The sequence below is a fragment of the Pelmatolapia mariae genome, linkage group LG10_11 (genome assembly GCF_036321145.2).
Source record: "Pelmatolapia mariae isolate MD_Pm_ZW linkage group LG10_11, Pm_UMD_F_2, whole genome shotgun sequence".
Lineage (NCBI taxonomy): Eukaryota > Metazoa > Chordata > Actinopteri > Cichliformes > Cichlidae > Pelmatolapia > Pelmatolapia mariae.
This window is the reverse complement of record NC_086236.1, coordinates 75,050,736-75,063,997: the sequence shown is the minus strand read 5'-3', so window position 1 is coordinate 75,063,997 and position 13,262 is coordinate 75,050,736. Positions and strand designations below refer to the sequence as shown.

Here is a 13,262-nt window from a genome sequence, read left to right as displayed (position 1 = left end):
AGAAAATATACTTTCACTTTCACTCCTTTTACCAAAGTGTTTGTGTGAGACATAAAATGTGATGGCGAGGAATTATTTTGGTTTTGTTTGTTCTTCGACTCAGACAGGAGTGAAAACAAACAGGAAATGCAGGTAAACTAGTTTTTCTTTTCTTTGGAAGGCATTCAGCTCATTTTAAATAATATTTGGCTGAACTCTACAGAAAGCTGCTCTTCATCTATATGAATTCATTTGACACATTAAAATACATCAGAGGTCAGTTTAGACATGGCTTATGGGGCTGTACACACCTGTGGGCAGGTAACGGAAGTGGAAGCCCTTGAAAACATAAAAAAATTTATTGAAATCGGGACAAAAAAGGCCAGAGATGTCCCACACTTTCCTGTCTCACCTTTCCCAGGTGAAGCAGTCAGATCTTCTCAGGTACAGAGCTGCTCTTCCGTCCCTCATCAGCAGAAGCAAAGACGTCTACAGACAGCGAGGGACGGATCCAGAGCAGCGAAGCCAAGGTCTCGCAGGCAAAAAGGTTAAAACAGGGAAAAGGTCCCAGAGGAGGCTTTTGGTTTGAGGTAGGTTAGCTTGACCTGCAGCGGGAGGCTAACAGCAATTTAGAGGTTTGGCATGAAGCCCGAGGTAGCTCTCTTTGGAGGGAAACAGTTTGGCAGAGGAGATGGAGAGAGGGATGGAGGGAGGGGAGGAGAGGCCAGCCGACCGTGGGCCTCGTCTACATCCTGACCAGAGGCAAACTCGACGAGACAGACAAACACTGAAAGGCTAAAGCGGAGCAGAGGAGCGTTAGCGTCCTCTAAGGTTACCTGCTGACCAGAGAAACAATCATTCCCTTTGGCTCTGGGCCTCTGAGGACCAGCAAACGGCAGGTAGAACACCTTCTCAGGTGCATCTCAGAGGCCCGTCTCTGGTCAAGCCGGCAAAAGGCCTCATTGTCTCTGGAAACTCGGCACCGTCGGTGACTAAAACAAAATGACCCCAAACTGAAGAAAAAAGCTTTTGGTTTCAGCAGGAAGTAAGCATCAGCATCTGAACGCACAGGGGGAGGAGCCAGAGTCATGTGACCAACAATTTGTGTGTTTACAGGTGAAGAGTTCCGCTTTGGTTGTGATCTGGAGACAATCTCATTTGGAATTGGTGTCACAGCAGTCAAGTTCAACGGGTTCAGTCTCCCTGTGGGATCAGACGCCACCTGGAGCTTCCTCAGACAAATCATCATCATCATTATAATCTTTACGTTAATCTCTTATCCTAAATGTGTTAAGGCTGTCAGGAGGAGAGGAGGCGCCACAGGCCGGCGTTCGGGGGGGGGCTTCGGGTAATGTGTGGTGTTTTATCCGGTGCCTGTGCCCAGGTGAACAGGTAGAGCAGGTTCAACCATGACCATCAATGGAGGAAGGGTGGAATCGCATCTCTGTAGGCGGAGCAAGGGAGAAGGGGGTCATTGACAGGAAGGTGTTTCCTCAGGCAGGTATTTGACCCCGAAGTCTGGATCAGGACCACCACTTAATAATCATCCAGGTGTGTGTGTGTTTACCTGGCTGAGCTCGAAGCTCTCAGGTGTGTGACCTTTAGGACCACTGATGCCATTCAGAGTGGGTGGAGTCTCCCAGCTCTCCCCCTTCCTGCAGAAAAAACTGAGCACAGAGAACACAGTGAGGATGATGAAGACGATGATGGCGGTGGTTGTGAGAACGATGAAGACGATGATGGTGAAGGCCTTACTTGCGTCTGTATGCCAGCAGGACGAGCAGCAGGCAGCAGAGAATGCAGGCTAGGCCACTGTGAAGGCCGACCAGCAGAGCGGACGTCGAGCTGTCAGACTGATCGCAGTTACAGCTTGAACCAGCTGAGGGCGACAAACATCACATGTTACACTGCTTCCATTGGTGACGGTGTGCAAGAGGTCAGAGGTCAGGCTCCTACCTGCTGCAGCTCTCTCTCCCTCTGCCAGAGATACGAGGCGGCGGTTGGATGGACTGTCTCCGTTCCCGTTAAACGCCACCAGCTGGATTTCGTAAATGGCTGCTGGCTCTGCAGGAAGTAAACAAACAGATTATGACAATGCTGTATTCACTTCCTGTCAGGCTGCCCGTAAACACCAGCCTCGTACTCACCCAGGTGGGAGATGGTGTGGGTATTGATGTGTGCTGGGAAGGTTTCCTGCCCCTGCACTTCTGGGTTGGAAACGCTGCGGTACTCCAGTCTAAAGCCCTCCAGCTTCCCCGGCTTGCTGGGCAGCTCCCAGTACACCTGCATGGCGGTCTGGTTCAGGACCTTAGTGAAGAAACTGGGAGGACTGGGAACTGTGGGGCAGACAGAGCCTGCGGTCATTCACAGAGACAGCATCTCCAAAACGTTTAAACGTGGTTTTATTTCAGAGCGATCAGAGCAGGTCTACCCCAGCCCAGGCCCGCACCTCTGAGGTCAAACCCTGTTCATGACATCAACACATCAAACAGTGACAATGTGTTTCTGCATTCATCCTCTGAAACATAAAGATGGTGCTTAAAGCCTCAGGCTGGGTGGCTGTGCCCTCTGCTGGCAGAAGTGTGGAGCTGCAGCATCTTTCTATCAAACGTCTGATCAGATTACTGTTCATTAATATGAACCCAATCCTTCTCTTTGTGTGTGGTAGGAAGCGCTGCCCTCACACCGATGGATCTTTACCAGAAACTTTTACCAGCCGGGTCTCGTTTCCTACACATCTACAGCTTCCTCAGCTCCAATCAGGACCAAGCTGCAGACCTTCATAACAGACTAGAGCTAATGTTTTCATGTCATTGTGAGTAGATCTGAAACACCTCGTGAACTCAGACGCAGGTGATTAGTTTTAGGTGGAGGTCCTTTTCCGAGGCTGGAATGCTGAGGATGGCGAGGTTTTATAGATTTTAGATATAGTGTGAGTGTTTTCAGTGTTATCAGTCAGAGGTGACCTACCGCCGCCCAGTGTGCTGGCCATGATGCTGTCAGACTGCTGGCTGCCTCCCAGTGCCGAGTATGCCTTCAGGTAGATGGAGTAGGTGGTGGCAGCTTCCAGGTTGCTGAATTCATGTTTGAAGGTGGTTTTACTGACGGCCTCCTGCAGCTCAGCACTGTCCGGCTCTGAGGAGGTCACAGATCAAAGGTCAAACAGGCGAAAGCAACCACAATCGGTGATGGTGCTGCAGACTGATTGATTGGGATTATCGGTTACATGCACCAATCAGTCTCCAGCCAATCAGGAACCAGTAATTATGCCCCCACAGAGAAAGTTCATATCACGTCATTACCCTTTAATCTCATTTCTAGTCTCCTCACATGGACGATCTCAGACTTAAAAATACCAACCCCACCCCTCTCTCACCGCCCAGTTTCCTGATGTGCAGGACATATCCGATGATCTGCTGGCTCACGTGCTCTGCCGGCTGGTCCCAGGTCAGCTGCAGGCTGCTGGAGCTCAGCGGCGCCGCCTGGAGGCCGGTGGGGGCCTCGGGCAGCTCTGAGCCCTGGCTGATGGCGAGGCGAGCGCTGGCCTGATTGGTGCCAGCGCTGTTTTCGGCAATGCACTGGTAGATGGCCTCATCCTCGGGGGTGATGCGGGTGATGGCGAGCGTCCTGCAGGTGGTGGCAGAGAAGAGGTGGGGCGTTAAACCGTGCAGTAACCTCACAGAGAGAAAGACCTTCTGAGCGTAAAAACAGAAGGATCTCACGTGTTCCCGTTGGTGAGCTTGACGTTGCCGCTGGGCATCAGCAGTTTGCCGTTCTTCAGCCAGATAAGGTGGGGGTCGGGGACGCCGGACGCCGTGCAGCTGAAGACAGCGCTGGCCCCTGCTGGTCTGGAGACAGACTGTGGCCACTGAACAAACTCTGGAGGAGCTGCAGGCCAGAAGACAGAGCGTTACAATTTTACCACAGGGCAAACCTGAGCTGGTGGTTTATCCTCTGAAAACTTATTCTCTGTGTGGCCTGTGGGGGGGCGCCGCAGCACCATCACGAGTGGAGACGAACCAGGAACTGTAAAGCTGTCAGAATCAGACGGACGTGCTCATTTTATCTAAAGAACCTCAGAAATACCACAAGTGAGGAACGCTATCAAACATCGTAGCAGCGCTGTAACGATGAGAAAAGCCACGAGCCCAAGGTCAAAACGTTAACACGTATTTAATTTGTATTTAATGTAACTGTAACAGAGGTTTAAACATGTCTTCAAAGGTGATGTTGCTCATGTGAGTCTTTGGAGCCACCTGGTGGATGAATAACTCGCTACATCAAACTAATCACTAAAAACTCATCATGCTATCATCACAAACACATCCACGCCGTGTCCTCAGAGTGAAAACTTGACCTTGTGTCTCTGTTATCTTTGAACACCACTTTGACCTTTGACCCCCGCCCCCCACCCCCGCCTCCCCACCCTCCCACCACCACCACCACCACACACACATACACCACACACACAGACACAGCTGTCTGTCTCCACCCGCTTCATCTCCACGGCTACAGGGAAACCGTACACACACATCTCTGTCACCCCACAAGAGCCCCGCCCCCTCCCACTCTAAATGGAAAGAGGGGGAGGTCAGGGGTCAGAGGTCACAGGGGAGGGGAGAGAGTTCGGGGATGAATAGGAGTCATTTATAAAAGTGTGTGTGTGTGTGTGTGTGTGTGTGTGTGTGTGTGTGTTGCTCTTGAACTTGGGGTTCTGTATCTTAGGAGGTCAACGGTCATTATCCCTCCACAAATAAAATGTATTTATGTGTCCACCCCCATATCTCACACACACAGACACACAGACACACACACACACACACTTTTTTATCATTTTTAGCAGAACTGTATTTTGTGTATTTGTACTTTCCTATTTTCTGTTCTGTTTCTGTTGTGTTGTTGTGTGGGCTGTACGCTAGCCTGAACGATGCACAGCAACAATAAAAGACTTGAGCTTTAAAAACTCTTCTGATTGGTTTTTATTAAACTGCTGAGAATATTTTTGTTCATATTATTGATGATTATTGATTATTGATTATTACGATTGCTATGGGATTGCTCTGCCTTCTGGATGATTTTGTTTACTGATGATCAGCTTCTGAAGACACTGTCGAGTTCATCCTGACTGAAACTGAAACGGCGACGTCAGCACATCGCGTCTCCTCGCTTTTATTTTAGCGTCTCTGATTGGCATGTCTGTCGCGCGTGCTTTTTGTTTGCAGTTAGTTTCACAGTGGCACACGTGTAAAACGATGAAGTCGTCTTTGCAAAAACAACTCAGATGTGATAAAACGATAACTCACACCAGCTACAGACAAGGAAACGACGTTCCCTGAAACTAACAACAGAAATAAGCTGAATTAAACACAATAATGATAATAATAATAGAAGAAATGATTTGTGATGTTAATGCGTCTGTCTCTGATGGGAGTCACGTGGACGTGTCGGTGAGAAGAAGGTTGTTACGGTGGCTTCTTCTTACTACTGGTTAGGTCTCTGTGGGCGCTGCCGCTGATGATGTGTGAGCCATCTCCTCTGGATGCTGTTGTGTAACAACATGTTCTTCACATACTGTGTGAGTGGAAAGCACTTTGGGTGGTTTTACTTGTGCGTTGAGTCAAATTGACTTCAGCTGGGTGCATGAGGGATGAACCCTTTCATGCAGGACAAGGAAAGCTGGGTCATCACACAGAGCAGGAGCCGCGGTCGGGTTTAGACCGAGGCCGTCTGTTGTGGCCCTGCCCGTTTGTGCACTCGTGTTTTTGTGGTGAGGACAGTCTGCAAGTCTGAGTGTCAGAGTGACAGACGGAGTTTCAGTGGGAATAAAGTCCTCATTGTGAAGTGGGGCTCTTCTCATGCTAATCCAGATTCTCATGAAGCTCTCAGTCACACACACGTTCACAATGGGCCTGTGTGACCTCTGACCCCTCCTCCTACGTGACCTCTGACTGAGCTGCAGCTGAGCGAGCAGGACTGGAGTCCCTGAACGTCTCACACGTCTGCGTGGAGCTGCAGAGGAAACTCTGGTCGGAACCACATGGAGTCCTCGGGGCTGTGTGCTGGTCTTTCCACCGTGTGTGGAAAACACTGTGACTGCTGTGTCGATGACACGCGGCTGCACGCATCCAGAAACTGCAGGAAAAGCTGCAGCCAGAACGTTTTTCTCCCACAAACTCACATATAAGATCATCAACACCTCACGGTTTCAGAAACAAACGCGTCTGACGCGCTCACGTTAACAGGAAGTGAACCCTGAGGTGCTGCTGTCACCTCTCTGATTTACAGAGAGGGTCAGAGATCACAGGTCGGGGGTGAAGAGTCCGACAGCAGCAGGCTGAACTGAACTTGACACACAACCAATCAAGTTCAAGAGCTGACAGATGAACACACGCACACTGCATGTGTGTTTGCACACTCGACATGATGAGGTGGATCTGAACAGATGGAGCGGTTGCTCTGCAGCTGCTCGCCACTGTGCTCACAGGAAGTCTGCCTCAGGCTTGTTCTGAGGATCTTATTGGTCAGTAATCACGTTCTTTCCTGTTCCACCTGAGTGCTTGAAGCACTGCCTCATTCACACATAACACCAGCACTTTTTTCTGCACCTGTACTTCCTGTCTGACGTCCTCACTCTGGTGGATGCATCTGAGGGCATCTTTCCCGGGAATATTTGGGACTGAGCCACCGATCTTCCGATTAGTGGATGATTTGCTCTACATCCTACGCGCCCCACTTTCAAGGAGAAGTGTCAGTCATGAAGGAGCAGCAGGTTTGTTTCAGTCTGCACACCAATCATTGGTGAGGGGCCAGCAAATCAGACTCGCTGCCCGCCATCTGAGTCACTTCAGTACCAAAAGCTGCTCCTTCAGGAGAACAAGAACCAGAACTCGCTTTGAAAGGAGGACAGAGAGTGACTCATTTTCAACCAGCAGCAGTTCCTTCATCGCTGTGCCTGACAAACTTTCTCTGATAATCACAACCGTTCCGAATGGATTTGTCTGAAACTGAGTGTGAATAGAAATAAAGGTTTATTCAAACAGAACAGACACACGTACATCCAGAAACGTTCCTCAGTCTGAAGATCAAAGATCTGACCTGCAGGACTTCTAAGGTGAAAAGTTTGAATGTTTAAGGTGAGGACAGCTCGGCCACGTTTGGCCAGCTGATGTGTTGTTACTGTGTGCAAGCGTACCTACCTTGTACAACGAGGCGTCCAAGCGCCGTCCTCCTGGACCTGCTGCCGGGTCTGTTGGCCGAACAAACGTAAACGCCTGAGTGCTGCAGAGTGGCATCAGAGATCATCAGGTTTCCTGTTCCCAGAACCTGGATCCCCTCCACGCCGATGGACCGGCCATCTGACCGCACACAGACACCCTCATTAACACAGCTGATCTTTACAGGTAATCAATACTAGTGATTGGTTCAATGAGTGCAGGAGGAGGCGTTACCGAGGCGACTCCAGGACACGATGGGCCGGGGGTTTCCTGTGGCAACACACTCTAGGATGGCGGTCTGGTGGACATTGATGGTGAGGTTCTGAGGGCCGGACAGGATGACGGGCTCCTTGTAGATCCTGGATCCTGCAGCTGTGTCCAGAAGACCAGAAACCCTCAAAAACACCCCGAGACTCTGTTTACCCTCACTCTAGACTCTTTCTACCCTCAGTCCGGACTATTTCTACCCGGACTCTGGACTTTTTCTACCCTCAGTCCGGACTATTTCTACCCTCACTCAGGACTGTTTCTACCCTTAGTCTGGACTCTTTCTAACCTCAGTCCGGACTATTTCTACCCGGACTCTGGACTCTTTCTACCCTCACTCCGGACTGTTTCTACCCTTACTCAGGATTGTTTTTACCCTTAGTCTGGACTGTTTCTACCCTCAGTCCGGACTATTTCTACCCGGACTCTGGACTCTTTCTACCCTCAGTCCGGACTATTTCTACCCTCACTCAGGAATGTTTCTACCCTTAGTCTGGACTCTTTCTACCCTCAGTCCGGACTATTTCTACCCTCACTCAGGACTGTTTCTACCCTTAGTCTGGACTCTTTCTACCCGGACTCTGGACTCTTTCTACCCTCAGTCCGGACTGTTTCTACCCTCCCTCTAGACTATTTCTAACCTCACTCAGGACTCTTTCTACCCTCAGTCCGGACTATTTCTACCCTCACTCAGGACTGTTTCTACCCTTAGTCTGAACTCTTTCTACCCGGACTCTGGACTCTTTCTACCCTCAGTCCGGACTATTTCTACCCTCACTCAGGACTGTTTCTACCCTTAGTCTGGACTCTTTCTACCCTCAGTCCGGACTATTTCTAGCCGGACTCTAGACTCTTTCTACCCTCGGTCCGGACTATTTCTACCCGGACTCTGGACTCTTTCTACCCTCAGTCCGGACTATTTCTACCCGGACTCTAGACTCTTTCTACCTTCGGTCCGGACTATTTCTACCCGGACTCTGGACTCTTTCTACCCTCAGTCCGGACTATTTCTACCCGGACTCTAGACTCTTTCTACCCTCGGTCCGGACTCTTTCTACCCTCAGTCCGGACTGTTTCTACCCTCCCTCTAGACTCTTTCTACCCTCACTCTGGACTCTTTTTACCCTCAGATCGGGCATTCAGGCTTTAATTATGTGAGTTTTGTCTTACAGAACCCTGCCCTCAGTTTTGTCTTACCGGTGACAGTCAGCTGGGCTTCGTGGCTGTAGCGAGTGTTGGCGATGTTTGAGGCGATGCAGCGAAACAAACCGCTGTCAGTCCGCTGAACGCCGGTGATCTGCAGCACGCCGTTAGGAAGCAAGGTGTACCTGTACACAAAGCATATACAAACAGGCTTGAATCCTTATACGTTAAAATTTCATCTCATCACACTTCACTAAAGACATACCTGTGGTTATCAGTGCTCAGTGAGCGTCGGTCTTTCTGCCAGGTGATGTTGGCCTCTGGGATACCATTCACCGAACAGGTGAGTCTGGCCACACCCCCTACATCCACATGCATGGACTCTGGGTGAGAGAGGAACTTAGGGAGGGCTGGTGGGAGGTGGAGCAGAGACCGTTAGTACAGGTGGGTCACCTGTGTGTTACTGTGAGGTTTGTTTGATGTTTTTCGTGTGTTTGGGTGGACGGCAACTCACATGCGAGCTGGACGCGGGCCTTGCGGCTGACCAGCATGCCATAGCGGTTCTGCGCTGCGCACTCGTACTCTCCGGCGTCAGTCTCGTTGCTCTCTCGTCTCTTGGAGAAATTTCTGATGAGCAGCGTGCCGTTGGTGAGCACTGTTGCTCTGGTACCAGTCGCTATGGGAACCCCATTGCGTCTCCAGGTGATAGTGATAGGCCCCTCCCCCTCCACCTGACAGTCCAGCATCAGGGGACGGTCCCTGACCGCAATAACATCACCAGGTTCCTTCAAGAAGGCCAACTCCAATGCTCCGAGCACACCTAAGGTGAAGCAGGAGGGTCAGGGGCGGAGTCTCAGTGGACGTTTCTGATGGTGAAGCAGGTTTAAAAACACAAACACTCACTGACAGGAGGCGGCTGTGGAGATGAGGGTTATGATGATAATAAGGGCGAGGAGGTGGCGATGAGGTGGCGATGATGATGACTGGAAACACCTGCCCAAAGCAGTATCCAGGTGACTCCGGCAGGCAGGACTCAGGGCTCGCGTTGACCCTCAGGCTATGATGAACACATGAATGTGACGATGGCAATGATGGCAATGATGTATATGTACTGAAAGAATCAGAGCCAGTGTTTGTTATAAATCAGCTCATGGGCGCTGGTTTAGCTCAGTAGGATGAGCAGCGTGGATGGAGAGAAGCAGGCCCGGGTTTGAGTCTGACCCCCGGCCCTTTGCTGCATGTCTGTCTACACTGTCTCTATCAAATAAAGGCCAAAAAATAATTTAAATCAGCCTGGGAACGTTAGAAGACTGCATGCACCCAATTATAATCAATCAGGTCAGTCACACAGACTGAGGTCTTTAAATTAGGTGTTACTACACCTCTCATCATCTGAAGGCCTGGACTGAACAAGAAGCAGAAAGCAGCCGGGCTCAGGTCTGCAGTGTGTTGTTTCCATCACGTGGTGAACGAACTTCTACAGCGCTTTCCTGCTCCACCTCAGAGCAATTTATACCACACATTATTTCTACAGAATTCTTTCTGTGATGGATGTGTCGGAGAGCAAAGTGGACCTAACATCTTGTCCAGGGATATTTGGCATGCTGGAGCAGCAAACTGAACCGCCACCTGCTCTACAGCCACCCCTCAAACACAGCACAGATCAGCCTCTCTGCAGGCCCCCTCAGATAAAGACCAATGCAGGTCTTGTGTCTGTTTATTATGCTGTTCAGTGAATGCATCGTTCCTCCTCCTCCCTCCTCTGGCCCTTTTCAACTTGAACTTGGTTGAGGTGACTTTCCCAGGCTCCCCCCCTCCTCCCCATCGCCTCTTTGAGAGGATGCTGTGGGAGGAGAGACTGAGACTGGCAGCAGGACCAAATCCTTTAGTGTGAACGACGACAATAGAGAAACAAAAGTTAACCCAGACACAACACCCCACCCGACCCCCAAAGGATCCCCACAAACAACCAAACACACCAAACCCTGCAGCTGCCGGACCCCAGGACGCCTCCAGGCCTGCAGCTCCTCATAAACATCCATCACTTCAGCCTCTTTATACAGCTTCACGCTTGTTTCCACAGACTCTGAGCACAAGTCACTCTAAAGGCCAATTTCATCTCCTCAAAGAGGAGAACAGGAAAACATGTCAAAATCTTCCTTCGGCACCAACACCGGGCTGGCACCGGGCCGGCACCGGGCCCACATCACTCCTCTTTATCAAAGCAACAATGAATCCTGATGACGTCACGTCAGGAAAACCCCTGCTTTATGCCAGGGGTGTCCAACTCCAGGCCTCGAGGGCCGGTGTCCTGCAGGTTTTAGATCTCACCCTGGGTCAGCACACCTGAATCAAATGATTAGTTCATTACCAGGCCTCTGGAGAACTTTAAGGCATGTTGAGGAGGTCATTTAGCCATTTAAATCAGTGGACACTTCTAAAACCTGCAGGACAGCGGCCTTCGAGGACTGCAGTTGGGCACCCCTGCTTTATTCAGACTGCGACTCGATAAAGAAACCGATGCAGTTCTGGCCGCGGATCAACCCAGAGGCGTCTTTATTCTGGAGGACGTCAGTGGACACAGACAAATAACCTCCTGGATCGTGGGCAGTGTTGTGTCTCGTGTTCAGCAGGTGTGTGATGGTGAGTCATGCTCACAGATCACGACTCAGAAACACATCAGCTGATGTTTCAAACCATCGAGCTGCTCAAGTGAAGCATCTGATGATGATGATGATGATGATGATGATGATGATGAGGAGGAGGAGGAGGAGGAGGAGGAGGAGGAGGAGTTGTGATGGAGGTGGAGGACAGCTGTCTGATCAGCTGATGATGTCACATGTCTCCTCCTACAGGATTTAATCCTTCGCCTCCCATCTGGGTCCTCGCCATGGGGGGTGGGGTTTTTAAGACACTGGAGCAGACAGTCTGCCCCCCACCCCTACCCCCCATTTACCCCTGACCTGCCCCCTAAATCCCCTGAACTGAACTGAACCCCCCGAGGCCCCTGCAGGTCATGAGAGCTGCCCCCCCCCCCCCCCCCCCCCCTTCCATTCTGCGGTGTGATGTCACACGCCGCTCTGACCGTGAACTTCACGGTTTCATGGTGCTGACAATGGATTCCCCACAGACACGGGAGGTCTGAGCCCTGAGAACCAGACTGTTACCCTGCCCACCCCCTTCCAGGTCACATGTCTGCATCTGCCCCCGACCCCACCCCCCACCCCACTACTGCTAATCACGCCAATTAACAAGCTGCTGAGTCACTTCCTGTCCAGTAGCTTGTTAACCTGAGAAGGTTCAGGTGTTTCAGTCTGAGTTTCTTTACCAGCTCAATTTTTACCACAGTGCTCAGGTGTGCCAATCAGACCCCGACAGACTAGCACAGACCCCCACAGACCTGCACAGACCCCCACAGACCAGCAAAGACCCCCACAGACTTGCACAGACCCCCACAGACCTGCACAGACCAGCACAGACCTGCACAGACCCCCACAGACCTGCACAGACCAGCACAGACCCCCACAGACCTGCACAGACCCCCATAGACCTGCACAGACCCCCACAGACCCGCACAGACCTGCACAGACCTGCACAGACCCCCACAGACCTGCACAGACCTGCACAGACCCCCACAGACCTCACATCAGCTCTTGGGCGCTCTGGGTCATCAGCTGACTGACAGTCTGGAGAGTTTCTAGCTCTCGACACATCATCAAGTTCAACAACAAAACACACTGAGCGCGCTCAGTCTACTGCATGGAAATGAGTCTGATGAATATGAATGTGACCTTCTGTCCTCATCACACACACACACACACACACACACACACACACACACACTGTGGTTTCATAGAGATGGGAACTTTAAACCAAACTGGAGTTCAGAGCCTCACAGACACACTGGGACCAGTTAAAACCAGTTTATTATGTTTTACTGTCCAGTAAGGAGCCAAGAAAACACCTGAGAGACTGTAAACAAACAAAGAGAGGAAAACGATGATGAAATAAAGGCGTAATCAAAGGTATAAAGAAGAAAGGAAGGAATAATAGGTGACCTTTCAAAGTTAAAGGAAGAAACAAAAGGAGGCATTAAAGGAAACAGGAAAAGGAAAGGAAGGATCACAGAGAATTGCAAGGAATGAAGAAAATCAAGCTTTTATTGCTGTTTTTCATTTTTCATTTTACTGTTTTTTACTGTTCATTTTACTGTCACATGACTTCATGTCTTCTCATTCTGAGCTATGACATTTTTTCAGATCTTTCATTTGTGGTTTTCTGAATGAGCTCTGCCTCATCACACGCTGTTCTGTAATCTAACTGGTTTAGTCAGTGTGAGTGTGAGTCTGACCTGAGCAGCAGAGTCCCTCCAGCAGCAGCAGCAGCAGCGTCCAGCTCCACGTCTTCTTCATGCTTTAGGTTAAATCCAGAACATCAGATGCACGCAGGTCTCAGCGCTGCTCTTCTTCCTTTGCACCTTCTTCTTTTGAATCTGAAACCTGTGCAGCTCACATGCGCTGCTGAACTCCGCAAGTCTGACTTCAAATTGAGCCTGCATTCAGGGGCTGAGGGGGAGGAGCCTACAACGGGGGGCGGGCAGGGAGGAGAGAGGAGGTGGGAGGAGGGGAGTAGGGGAGAGGATGGAAATCAGGAAACCAG

General features: G+C 50.6%; 1 protein-coding gene across 1 annotated transcript; it reads right to left on the bottom strand.

The window, feature by feature from the left end:
* Nucleotides 1-1,342: 1,342 nt before the first annotated feature.
* Nucleotides 1,343-13,015, bottom strand: LOC134635589 (immunoglobulin superfamily DCC subclass member 3-like). Its single transcript, XM_063484965.1, has 14 exons — nt 12,955-13,015; nt 9,118-9,423; nt 8,869-9,013; nt 8,658-8,788; nt 7,428-7,565; nt 7,176-7,334; nt 3,702-3,867; nt 3,356-3,606; nt 2,950-3,114; nt 2,127-2,315; nt 1,936-2,043; nt 1,735-1,858; nt 1,547-1,646; nt 1,343-1,423 (listed from the first exon to the last, which is right to left on the bottom strand). Exons 1-14 carry the CDS (start codon nt 13,013-13,015, stop codon nt 1,343-1,345), a joined length of 2,124 nt encoding a protein of 707 aa, XP_063341035.1.
* Between the last annotated feature and the right edge of the window lie 247 nt (nt 13,016-13,262).

Bases quoted from the DNA above. Each gene is read 5' to 3' on its own strand.
- LOC134635589 (XM_063484965.1), bottom strand. From the start codon at position 13,015: ATGAAGAAGACGTGGAGCTGGACGCTGCTGCTGCTGCTGCTGGAGGGA. The intron at 8,789-8,868 runs GTATGTCTTTAG...CTTTGTGTACAG, and splicing joins CTGAGCACTGATAACCACAG to GTACACCTTGCTTCCTAACG. The intron at 1,424-1,546 runs GTAAACACACAC...CTCCGCCTACAG, and splicing joins AGAGCTTCGAGCTCAGCCAG to AGATGCGATTCCACCCTTCC.